General features: G+C 38.9%; 1 protein-coding gene across 11 annotated transcripts in view; it reads left to right on the top strand.

Annotated features, from left to right (window-relative positions):
* Window positions 1–13054, top strand: part of ANKRD44 (ankyrin repeat domain 44) — a 141302-nt gene that overhangs the window by 60142 nt on the left and 68106 nt on the right. For all 11 annotated transcript variants that reach the window (XR_007889852.1, XM_051623187.1, XM_051623180.1 and 8 more), the window contains exon 2: window positions 4942–5025. Coding sequence is in view for 10 of the 11 variants with exons in the window: in XM_051623187.1 (XP_051479147.1) it covers window positions 4942–5025 (84 nt within the window). In the remaining variant the exon portion in view is untranslated. The remainder of the gene's footprint in view (window positions 1–4941; window positions 5026–13054) is intronic.

Raw genomic sequence — 13054 nt, forward strand, 5'->3', positions numbered from 1 at the left:
GGAGTGTTGATTTGTGTATTCTTGAATACCTCTGTGTGTCATACAAGTTTGTTGGTCCTTGAGCATGGAAACACAGTGGAACAAATCAAAATAAGTAGCACTGTGTAGGCATACAGGCAGTGGATTATGGGCAATCCATATAAATAATTGGGATAGTCAGAAAAAAATTGAGGGACATAGGAAGATTAAATTAATTAAAAAACTGTTTTTCCTGCCATATTTGAAATATTGCAGTGTACAGGGTATTTACTGATCTAGTCAGTATAAATGTCCTTGGTATGTACTCACTTAACAATGCTGTCAGTTTGCCACAGTGCTTCCAGAGGCCTAGTACACCCTATTTATGGATTCTATGCTCTCCACTGGCCTTTCTGTAGCTTGGACAAGTATTCCTTAGCAGACTCTCAGTAAAAATCTGTAATTGCTCTGAAAGAGCCCCTAGCAGCCATCTGGGACTTTATTCTTCAAATACCAGTTCTGTGAAAGTACCTTGCTGTCAGAAGCCAGTATATAGAAATTCCCACTGCATTCCCAAAATACAGTGTTTGTCATAATAACAGATTAAGAGTAGAATTTTCTTTGTGTTTACCCATCAATTAATCCCTGAAACATAGTAAAAGGCTAACCACTGACACAACTGAAAATAGACTGCAAGGCCTATTAAAAAATGAGGAGTGTTGAATAATTTGTGCACTTGGAACCACATAAATACCAAGCACCAGGGAAATGCACTCTAAGAATTAAGAGAAATCCAGTTTATGACTGCTCACTCATACAGACCTTAAAGTAAAACAGTATTTCAGATGTTCATCCGTTTAATGCTCAGAGGGAGGAAATCCTAAATTAAAATTAGGTAGAGGACTAGTTTTTGTGCTGTGACCAGTGGAAGGAAATAGATGCATGTGATGTGACATTGCAGACAACCTTGTAATCTTGATTAATGGGAGTACCTGCAGATAAAAAAGGTGTTAGGCAAAACACTGACAAAATCAATACCACTTGAAACTATTATGTTTCTTGCTATGTTGTCTTGCCAGTTAAAGAGAAATGAGTAAGTACATGGACATATCCAAGTGTTTAGTCCAGCAACTTGATGTAACGTAATTAGAACAACTGAAGGATCAATATATAACTTCTTTTCACTCACAAGACCAAATTACAGTGTATTATATCAAATCAGCATGGGAATCAATCATCCTTTCCCTATCTGTCTCCAGGTCCATCAAATTAAAATCTAGCTCTAATAAATACTTGTTAGTGAGCCAGAATATCTAAAACCAAGACAAAATATTTAATATATGTCACAGTTACTCAATTAATATACTCATTGGTTTTCTAGGAGATTCAGCACCCACTTTGCACGTAGTATTTAAAAAGATACTTGAGACAGTCTACTTAAATAATTCATCTCACCTGGGGTTCAGAGACCTGCAAATGCCACTTGGTAATAATCTTGGCTTTTCTCTGTACTCTTGGATCTATGGAGAAGAATTTCCCAATGATGGATTTTTTTTTCCAGTGTGGCTTGTCGGCCCTGTGGATGCCAGCTGAGCCATGGGATGTTCTCCCACATGGGTTTAAACTTGCCCCTGCTGAAATAATCGTTGGTGTATATTTTCAGGAAAAATATGTGAGCACTCCCAACTGAAACTCTCCTTAAGAATTTGGAAGCTCTGGAGAGCTGAGCCGATGAAACAGTTGTTCATCATTCCAAAACCCACACCCTTGCTTAATTCTAATGATAGTTACAAATAACCTGCTCTGTGCTTTCTTTTTGTTTTTTATCTTTGTTCTGAGTTTGAAAAATTTTAAAGCAAAGTATATCTGTTAAGGAAATAACCCCTTAATGGTGTTGTCACAGGTTTTAGAAATTATTTCAAAAAATATGCTGTATCCTTCTTTGCTAATTAGGAAGTGTCACTATCTGCCCTTCAGGAATTTAAAAAAAAAAAAAAAAAAAGTTATTTAGTGTTGAAGTCATTAATGCCTGAACATGGTTATTACAAAAGATCAAGAAAGTAATCTGTTCAGGTCACTGGACATCCATGAGCAGCATGTATGTAACTGCACAAGCTCCATTTCATCACTGTCAGCTGCTGAATGGAGCAGGACTTTTTCCATCAGGCTGATGGATGCGGATGCACATTCTCAGCTCTGACTGCAAACTGCAGCAACTCCACTACACACTTCTGACATGTTTTTCCTAAGCAGGTCATTATGCATGACTGTGCATCTTACACAGAAACGTGTCTTAACATGTAATAAAATGTCCTTAACAAGATTGTATTTCTCACTTCAAAACTAGTACCTTTAAAAAGGAAGTAAAATCATGAAATAGTGAATTAGAAAAAAGAGGAATTGGAGAAAGCTGCACAGCAGTGACTCAAGGTCGTTATTAACCTGTACTGGTTTTATCTGTTCTTTCCAATTCACTGTCTCTGATCGTTCTCCACTATCTCTGTCTCTTGGTGGTACAATTAGCAGTGATAGATTCTATTGAAATCAATTTATAAAAAGTAAATCTCATGGACAAAAAGGGCTGAAGGACTAAGGCCTTTGCACATGGGTATATGGCAGCGATCTGCTGACAGCAAAGGTTATGTATATCAGCAGTGTGAGAATTAGACCCTGCTTCAGAGGCCCAGTAAATGCTGGGGTTTGATATACAGAGCTGCATGATATGGCGGCCAGAATTTGAGATGAGGATCTTATATATGTTACAGGACTAAAGAACACAGTGTTATTCTCAATCTGCTTTCTCTGTGAAGTAGCTGATGCTAATTAAAAAGGTCAAGAATTTCCTGTAAATCCAGCTGTCTGATTCAGAGTTCTGACACAGAGAAGATGGGTCAAGCTGTCTTACTGCAGACTTTCCTCCTTTTTTAGTGTAATGATGCACAGCACTTCACCCTCACCCTCTTCGAAGAAAAAACGTCACCTGTTACAGTATCTGTACTTTTAAAAAAGATCCAACAGATTGGAAGTTGGTTGATTTTTTTTCTCTTGGTGATGGTACCTCTTGTTTGAAGTCTCAGTTTATGTGTCATGAGAGCCTGGCTGACACCTTTCCTTGGGTGCCCAGTATACCTGCAAGTGGGTTTAAAGACTAATCTGAGCTGCTGGGTGTATTTGTTGCTTGGTCACTGGGTTTTGTTGTCATTCAGCTTGAAATTGAGGAATTCTCTGCTTTCCTGTTTGCTTTTGTTATTTAAATATTATGATGAAAGTACATGAAATGGAAAAATTTTGGTGTGAGTATTTTAATTCCATAAACATTCACATATAGCTGTTAGTGTTGTGCTAAATCTAGGAAATACAAATTTTTATAACCATGCTAGTGGGCAAAATATTAGAGCATCACTTTGTTTCTTTTGGTAGAGAAAAGTGCAGAAAGGAGACCATCTCACTCTTAGCTAAATTCTGTTTGGCAGATGATGGAGAAGGGAAGAGACTTGTAGGTCTGATGTTTGCATCCTCTCGTGGGGAATAGTCTGTGACCCTTCTGACATGGGCTGGGAAGGAAGCATGGCTAAATGGTTCAAGTGAAACGCAATTATTATTGTATTCTTCTTCAAATCAAAGACTTCAGACTGTTATAATAAAAGATGCTGGTTTAGTCCTTTTTCCATTGGAGGAGTGGCAAGAACAAAACTTCAATGTGAATCTTTCTCAAGGACATAAGGGATTAATATGTCTTAAAATAGACACCATCAACTTGGAAATGTATTTTCCACATTGGAGTGTGATGAATTTTGCAGTGAAGAGATTGGGGAAAATGTTTTTTTTTTCCTGTTCTGCCAGCTTGTTTGTGAATTTCTGGATAGCCTCTTTACAAGATAGATAAATTCTGCAGAGTCTTAAGAAGTGTTGTAATTTTATGTGCTTAAGTAGTCATGCATGCTTCCATTTTGCAGGGCTATTTTGGATTGTGGTGATTGCATGGCACCACAAACTTTTTTGCTGGTAGGACCATGAGGCAACCTGGAGGTGGGCAGCAAGCTCGGGCAGGGGGCATATACTGCTGTGAGGAGGGGTGACAATGAAAAAGGGGCTGCCTCCTCTTTCAAATACATGCTTCAGGGGATAGGTATCTTTGCAATCTCTCCCCTTCTTTACCCGAGTCTCCACCAGCGAGGAGGGAGGCTTTTTAGGTTTGGTGGGGGATTTTTTGGTGTGGGTTTTTTTTTTTTAATTTAGCTGTCTGTGTTTAACAACTCTGGTATTTGCTGCTGGGGCTCCAGATCAAACCTGGGCAGAAGGAGTGAAACTGCCAGCTCTGAGCATGTAAGGGAGCAGCTGAGCATGTGCAGTGCTCCCTCCCACGGACGGGCAGTGACGCCAGCAGTGCCGGAGGACTGAGCGTGGCATATTGTTTCTCCCATATGCCTGATTATTTATTTATGCATTTCGATTCATAATAGCTTAATAACAGACTTGAAACAATAAGATAATTATTTTGCTTCTTGGGTGGTTAAAATTAACTGTGCTCATTGCATATTTATTCAGTAAAAAGATACAAGATGTTTAGTAATTGCCCAGAAATTCATTATCTGCATAATGTTCTGTTTCTAAATTTGTATTCCATGACCATTAATCTGTGCCAACAGCAAGCATGCAGCAATATCTGATGTAATTATTTTCCCCTCATGTGCCAAGGAGAACATCTGGGCTAATAGTGTGTTGTTGACAAAAGTTGCCATTCTAATGGGGTCCCTGTTTGTGCACACACACAGTCATTATACATACAAACATGCCCATGGTTTCAGTTTATTCTCAAGCAAACTGATAGTTCTTATTGATGAGGTGCTGTGGTGATTTGTTACTGGGGTCATACAGTGTCTGTTGGCAGCATTGGTAAATGTTAGCAGGAATGATATGATTTCCTTTTAAATAGAAAACAAACAAACCTGTAATGCTGCTGCTTCTGTTTGATTTTTCCAGCCACCACTGGTCCAAGCGATTTTCAGCGGCGACCCAGAAGAGATACGGATGTTGATCTACAAAACTGAGGATGTCAACGCCTTGGTATGAGACTTGGCATGTTGCATGCCTGTGATACGTATGCTGTTGCAATGACAGGATTAATCATGTCCTTAGTAATTAACATGTAACAGAATGGAATTTATTTGGAAGTTAGAAATCTGTGGTTTCAGTGGAATCCTCATTAGTCATCTGCAATATCATTATCTCCAGCAGGTGACTGCATATGGCAATTATTCCAACTGTGCAGGTCAGTCAGGGACATTGTTTTTCCTCTTACTGAGAAAATGAATGAAAACAGCTAAAGCTGCATATTTTTACTCTCTGTAGAGTTTCCTTCTATGAAGAGTCTTTGCAGATCAGGAGCTGTTATTCAGCATTTGTTTGTACTTGAAATGAAGCTTCACTATAGGTCTCAGCAATGAGAATAAGGAAGCAGTATCTTGGCCATGATTTGCCCCCCAAAGGAATTACTGTTCTGCGGATTGGCTTATTCTAGCCAGAGCAATGGTGAGCTGCTGTAAACAAGTAGTAGTTAAGTGTTTTGGCAGTGAAAGAAAGAAAGAAACAAACCCATTTGAACTTTGACTTTTTGCAGAAGTTGTTTTCGTTTTTTTTCCCTCTCTTCACTTTTAACTTTTATCTGTACTGTTAGAAATGAAACCTGCCAGTCTTGACTACAGTCTGTAGCCTCTGAAAATGGTGAGAATATAAAGCAGAACCAGAATGGTGATTTCCAGGTGTTTCCTGGACTTCGGAATCAACCTTCCTTTTCTTCTTGTCTTTCTCTGACGTAAAGCCATCATGTTATTCACAGTTAACTATGGCAGTTGGCTGGTGTAGTCTTGGCCCAGCAGATTTTGCAGGCAGTGGGGTCCAAGCATCTGGTTCAGAGCTGCAGAAAGGAACTGGAGAAGTGATCCAAAAGATCTGGTTAACTGGGACTCCACTCTACTGCCAAGTGGAAGGAAAGTCTTGCTACTGTTTTAAATTGGAAATCTGATTAATGAATACCTTTTGATTATCAGTACCTCTTGTTTTTTTTTCTTGAAATAAGTTCTGAAAAGTACTTAGTGATGCTTAAAACATAATCACCCTTGAGTTTTCTCCTTATTTGTTTTTCCTGATGGTGTTACAAAAACAAAGGAAAAAAACAACCAACCAATATAAAAGCCCTGGATGAACATGGTAGTCCTGAAATTTTCTCTGTATTTCATATAGTTGTTTCAAAATAGCATTTCTTGTACAGGATTATTGTAGGCTTTCCAAATGTTTTTAAATCCTTTGCTGCAAGTGTTGTAGTTGCTATGGAGATACTCTCAATTGTCAGGTGTGTTATGAAATGAAGAATATGTATTTTGCAGATGAGTATCATAGTACTTAATAGAAAAAGTAATTGAACTTGAATGATCTTGCCCAGAATCTTGTTGAAGATGCTAAAAGTCCATCCAAGAATGCTTTGCCTAAACAGGTATTTTGTCAGGAGCAAAAATCCCAAAGCTGTTCCTTGGAATAATTAGAATAATATCAGTCAACATGAATTCTGAAGATTGTGTTCTGGATAGTGATTGCAGGCAAGTGTCAAATGCTTAAAATGTTGCTGAAGAAAGATCAAAAGATAGCATTTTTCCCCTTTGTGCTGTGAGATGGCAATTCACACCGCGTGCTTACATTTCTATTTTAAGGGTGTTCTTAATTACTTCCATGTTAGTGTTTCTGTAGTCCTGGTTTGCTCACATGAGAGGAAACTCTGACACTGTTTGGCAGCCGTTTGCCCTTTGTTGATTGTTTTGGTTAGCTGTGTTCATATTGGAATAGTTCAGGTATAGGTAGCACAGGGAAACAAAATAAAGCTCTGTTTTTGCTGCAAGCTTTGGGGATTTCTGAAGATTTAAAGATTGTTTTTTGGAATCTGCAGCAAAAGCGGTATTTGGAAGGCAGAAGAAAGAAACCCATGGAGAAACTGCAAAATTAGGGATGTACATGAATACTTCTTCAGAGAAAATTAATCTCAGAGGAAAGAATATAGAGCAAATCAGAAGTTTAGAGGGTTACTTCTTTTTGTTGTCTGGTTAAATAATTAGCATCTTCCCAAGCGGGAAGTGGATGTTGATGGAAATGGCCACATTCTGGATGCTGCTGTAATTCTGACTTCTAGTTTGCAAAAAAATGAAAGTTGTGGTTGGCTTAGAAATGTGGTTTTAGTTCATTCTGTCACCATTGTGATCACTTGGACCTCTCCAGTCCCTGGCTGTGCTTTTGGGGAACATGGTGCTGCTTTGGCACCCTGAGGGCACAGACAGCATTGTACTTGGTTGGTGGTGAGCGATTCCCCAGCACCAATTACTGAACATGCACTATTTCCATGGGAAATGTGGTCTGCTGGTGGTCAGTGTTTAGCAGTCTGTTTTCCAAGGGTATTTGAGATGTTGGGTTGGACCATCCAGAGCAACAAATTATTTTCATCTAGGCAGACATCCTCTACACTTTGGTACATGTAGAAATGTCAGCGTGATCGTGTTATGCGTGCGTCAGTAGGGATTTCTGGGGGTGATTTTTTACTTTGGGAAGGCTGTGAGGGGAATCACTCCCAGAATCTAAGGATTATTCTGGATCCAGTGGTAACCCCTGGTTATCTGGGGTTTGTAGCACATGCAGCTGTGCAGCACCCTACATCTGCAGAGTCCAGTTCTTATGTGTCATGTCACGATTTTCTCATAAACCAAAAGCCTTCTTGTAAAATTTCCAATTTCATCTCAGTCTAGTTAGCTGCTTGTGCAAATGCTCTCCCACCCACTTATGCCAAAACAAGATAATGGTTTAGCTGAGTTTGTCTTACTTTCATTAAAGCAGGGCTACAGAGTCAGCAGTAACTCCTTATGGTTTTGAGCCATGTCAAGGAGTAGTGATCCTTGCCATTGCCTGCCCATTTCCAGCTCAGGTCTGCAACAGGAATGGGCAGAAGAATGGCCACAGAAGAGATTGCAAGGCCTTACATGCAGTAGCATGGATTTAGAGGATGGTTTATTACAGGATAAGGAAGGCAAGAAGGAAGCCCTTTTGGGGAGACATGGATGTTACTGTTTATTACATCTTTTTCCCATCCTGCTTGGCAAGGCGCAGATGTGCAGGATTGCCTTTGTTAGGAGGATTCAGGCTTTATCCAGATCTTCACACACACATACAAGTTTTACGTATATCTGTAGTACTGCTAAGCATACTTTTTGAGATGGTACAAGTGTGTGCACATTTAGGATTGTGAGTCTGAAAGGCTTTGCATACTTGGGATAGCTAATGTGAAAAGCAGCTTGTCGTTCAGTTTGGAATGGCACGTTTGACTTGGGAATAGGAGAGACCGCAAGGTGGAATTTCAGTAATCTTGGGAACCAGACCCTCCTTTCTGCTCTTGTCCCAGGACTGTTGAGTTTCTCTTTGGCACTGTGGAATCTCATAGGAGAGAAAGGTATCCTGGGAGTAAATGTGCCTGTTCTAGATATAGTTCTGCCATGCTGGAATGTTTTCTGGAGGATTTACTCAAGAACTTTGAAAGCCTTCTGCCTTGACACAATATAACAGCTTGGTGCTGGCTAATAGCTATGTTTTCGGTGTGTATTTAGCATCTAGTAGTGCTGTTTGATATGCACTTAATTTAAGTTGGAAGTGCTGGATAATATTTTTTTTTTCTACAGAAGTAAATGACTAACAATTCTCAGGAATGTAAGGAAACTGAATGCTAAAATTGCATTGATGTTTGTGATGCAAGGCAACCACTGTGTCTTTAGTTTAGAAGAAACATTTTTTCTTTTAGAAAATAAATAGAATTATTTATAATTTATGAAGAAGATGTTTGAATTGTGAAGAAGATTCTGCTGGAGTTTAATGAGTGCGTAAATATTGGGAGTTGCTTTGTACAGCATGCTAGATACCAGTGAGTACTAAGTTTTTAATATATATCTGTGTCAGTGACTCATGTTATTGTTATCCTCAAATTTTGAGACCGATAAGTATGTATAGGCCATTAAAAGCTCACGGCAGCGTTTGATTGTAGCTGCTTTATTTTCTCTGAAGTCAGCAACATCAGTCTGAAATAACACCTGAATTTTCTAAATCTTCTTTGCCCATCAGCTCAGAAGGGATGTACATTCCCATGCCATCAGCACCATGCGCCCCTGCCCCCAGTTCAATACTACATTTCTAAAAATGGAGGAGTTATTTAACTTTAGCTTTTGAGATGTACATTCAAAACTCACTGCTATAAACATTAAAACGTTTCCATTAATTTAGGATAACAGTTTTTCTTGACTCTAGAAGATCTTAAGTATTTGCCTCTTCCACCTCATGGACACTTGGCAATTAAAGACTGAGTCCAGAAAAATCTGTTTCTGAGGCTAAACTGAAGACACTGTGGGGATGAGAGGTGCTGGTACCAGATCTGTAGCTTGAGACAGGAACTTCTGTACTTGGTAATAACAGAAGAGTGAGCACTGGGCATAAGCTACACAGCTTGACTTTCACCTCCCAGCTGGTGCTCACAGCTAGGCGTTTTGATTTGCTTTGTGAATTACAGGCTTTAATAAAAAATTCTGTGAGAGGGAGGAAATCCTGAAGCGACAGAGATCTTCTTTGCACAGCATCAACTTTTGGCACTGAATGGTTGTAAATAGTCCAAGAAGTAGCTGCTCATTTGCTTCAGCCCTTTCAGTAGTTCCTAACCAATTCCCAAGATTTAATTTTCCTGAAGACAATTGTATCTGAATGCTTGGGTTTTTTAATTGTACCAGCAACTTCATGCTATTTAAACTAGGTATGCCCAGATCTAAATGTAGTTAATGAGCAGGAGGTTTGTTGTTCATTTAGCCTTGTATCAGTGGAAGTTTTAGCTGTTCATGTGCCTCTAATATAGTTTAGTTTACTTTGCCTCCCAGGCTGCCTGGAGGTGGTGGGACTCCAAAGACTTTTTACTAGTGAAACTTCAATAACTTGGTTTCTGTGGTGCTTCCTTCTATGATGAACTATTCCTCTTGGCTGCTCAGACAGTTCGGTGACAAAAAGAGGATACAGGCATTTTACATTTACATGTGTATTTTAATAGTAAATAACTCTGTCCCAAACATCTTCTGATCTGAAGAGCCAGAGTTTTGATATAAAAGTTCACTTCTGTTATGTACTTTGAGATGTAGGCTGTGTTGAGGAAAAACTGTTGGCCTTTTTCTTAATTTGCCTTGCTGTTATGATTCATCCAAGCCACCATTCTGCTAATCCGAGGCCCTGATCCAATAAAGCACTTAAGGACTAGCCTGACTTCAAGCCTTCAAAGGGCCTTATCAGTGTCACTGTGAGCACTTGAACAGTTTAAGCATGTGTTGAGTGGTTTTCCTGCTGAGGCCTTCTGTCCTCCATTGCCTGTTTCTTAAATTCTTAATTTCCTTTATCTGTACATTTTTTTAAAGAGCATGTGTGGATGATGTTAAGATGCAGCATCATCTTTTTTTTTTTTTGGGAATCAATATCAGTCACGAATACAGTTTTGGTGAGAGTTTATTTTATCTTATAATGATTTTCTAGCCATTGTTTAGCTTATCTGCTTGCCTCCTACTGACTTTTTGTTCCTTTCAGAGTTGCACTTGAAGCAGATCTGATTGTTTGTCTTAATGCTATTTGTAATCTTGTTAAAATTTCTTCCCCTCACCACTTTTCCATGCCTTTGTAATTTACGTTCAGGTTCAGGGTGCTGCCAGAACTTTCCCTGAAATAACATATTTTCCTCTCTCTCAGTAGCCTTCAGTTTTTAGATAATTATTCATTTACTTATTTGTACTGCTGCTGCTACACTCATGCCACAGGGACACCTGTAGCTGAACGGATGTTAGTGCACGGGCTAGAGACAAAGACAGCGAGCTTTGCAAGTGGTGTTGCAGTGACACATGGCTCTGAGGAGGACACGAGGAGTGTGGTTGGATGCCCCAGTTCCTCTGTTGCTGTGTTGGCTTGTGCAGAGCATAAAGAGGAACTTGAATGTGTTCCTCTGTTGAGCTGCTTCACTGCATGCTCAGCTGCAGGCCTTGTTTGTGGACTTCTCCCTGCTAGACTCCTGAAAACACTGACTGCAGGGCTCTCTTGTGTGTTTAATTTTCTATACCACCTCGGGTTTTGTTGTCTGCTAGTTAATGTGAGGTGATTTGTACCTGGTTGTGATAAGGGGAGAAATTTTAGGGATTTTTTCTGTTGGAAGAATTGTTTAAAACCAGTTGTGTACTAAACCTCGCTTTCTCTGAAGACTTGATTCTCACTTAACTTTAATAGAATTTTGAATAGATTTTAAAAAGTTAAAGCTGAGAATGATTGCAAATAGTTATTCCTGTTACAGAAGGATAATAATTCTACTTTCTTGTTTCATGTTCTTTCCTCCCCAATTATGAAATTAACAAATAAAGCTCTGAATAGCCTTGATTCCTTGAAACTGAAAATTGCTTGGTCTTGTATCATTAGCATTCAACTTCAGGCTACTCTGTTCTGTTGCCAGACTTGGCTGTGTTGCAAGAAGCTGCCACAGAATTTATCACTGACAGGTAGGGTAGCTATTACACATACTGTGGTGTGCTGAAGAGAAACTAATCCATGAAATGAACAAGCTAGAGCATAAATAAAAACAGTTGTATTTTTGTACAAATGTTTGATCAGTCTCAGCATGTTTTTGCCATGGTTAGCCTTAGGATGGGTAATATGAAGCAGTACTTAGAAACTTCTGGTATGCACTCATGTAGCCTGTAAAGATAATCTGTGATGGGTTATGTCTTAGGAATGGAATATATGAGAGAATCCAGCTTGTGATTTCAGTTCCTGGATGGACACTGCTTAATAGCATTTTAATTTGCCTACCACGTAAGGAGGTGAAGTCCTGGAAGATACTTTCCCTCTAACCTGTGACAAGCGGGATGTCACATAATCTGTCTTTTGAACACTTTATGCCCATGCCCGATATGTAAGATCAAACCCCCTCCAGCAGAATTTGACTATATATATATCATGTATGTTTCAAAAAACATAAAAATATAAAAATTAAATGTAACTTATGCTGGTGACCAGTGGCTCTGTGCCTCACAGTGTTGAAAAACAACAATCAGCATTTACACGACAAATGGTTCTGCCGTGCTGATTTGTCTACATTTATAGTATACTTCGAGGATAGTCCAAAATAAATTGCAGTTGATGACCTCGTAAGCATGTTAAAAGTGGTATTTTTCTTGACAGGCTCAGTGATATTTCAGGGAGAGAGTGTAAGTAATGGTAGGGTTTCTGTGTTGATATAATTTTGCAGGAGGTGTTGGATCTGTTACCACCTTACGCCATTTAATGCTTGTAGGTTGTAATTTGGTACATTTGATTGATAAGTCTCTTAGAACGTTGGGGGTTTTTTTAATTAATAGTTAAGAAACAGAAATGAGATACATTTAGGACTGGAAGCTGGGGTCAAATAGCACGGTGATTACCAGTATTAGCAATTATTGTGATTTTTGTTTCCCATATTATAATGTTTTGCAGTTTCTTTTAAAGTCCTGTGTTCTGGAATCATCTGAACAAGGCAATAAAGAAAAGGGATTTTTGTATACACTGTATTTACACCCCTTAAAGTCAGAAAATAAAATCTTGAAAATGTGACTCCCTGAGGCTGAAAATTACAGAAATCAAATAAAAGTATACGTATTTTGTAAGTTGTATATATCATTATAAGCAATTCTTCTGACTGCTAATTTTTTCTTTATTTGTGTTCAAAGGTCTGTCAAGGTGTACAAGCCCATTTTGGGCTGCTGCAGACAACCAGGCTAAATGGTGTACAAGAATCTTTGTAGACTAAGAGGCTTGCATCTTGTCTGTGGGTGGTTCCAAACTGTTTTCCAGGGTTATCCTTCTGAAGAGCCTGATGTTTAATTGTTGATGTAAGCTGCATTACAAAGTGTGATGTCCAAAAGCATCTGAATTATGTCACTGCATTGCTTAGAGTGAAAATGCTTCCAAAAGATACCCAAGAATCATGTGTTTCCTCATTTTTTTTAAATTTAATCTGTAAACAGGA

The sequence above is a fragment of the Apus apus genome, chromosome 6 (assembly GCF_020740795.1).
Source record: "Apus apus isolate bApuApu2 chromosome 6, bApuApu2.pri.cur, whole genome shotgun sequence".
In the NCBI taxonomy this organism is placed as follows: Eukaryota; Metazoa; Chordata; class Aves; order Apodiformes; family Apodidae; genus Apus; species Apus apus.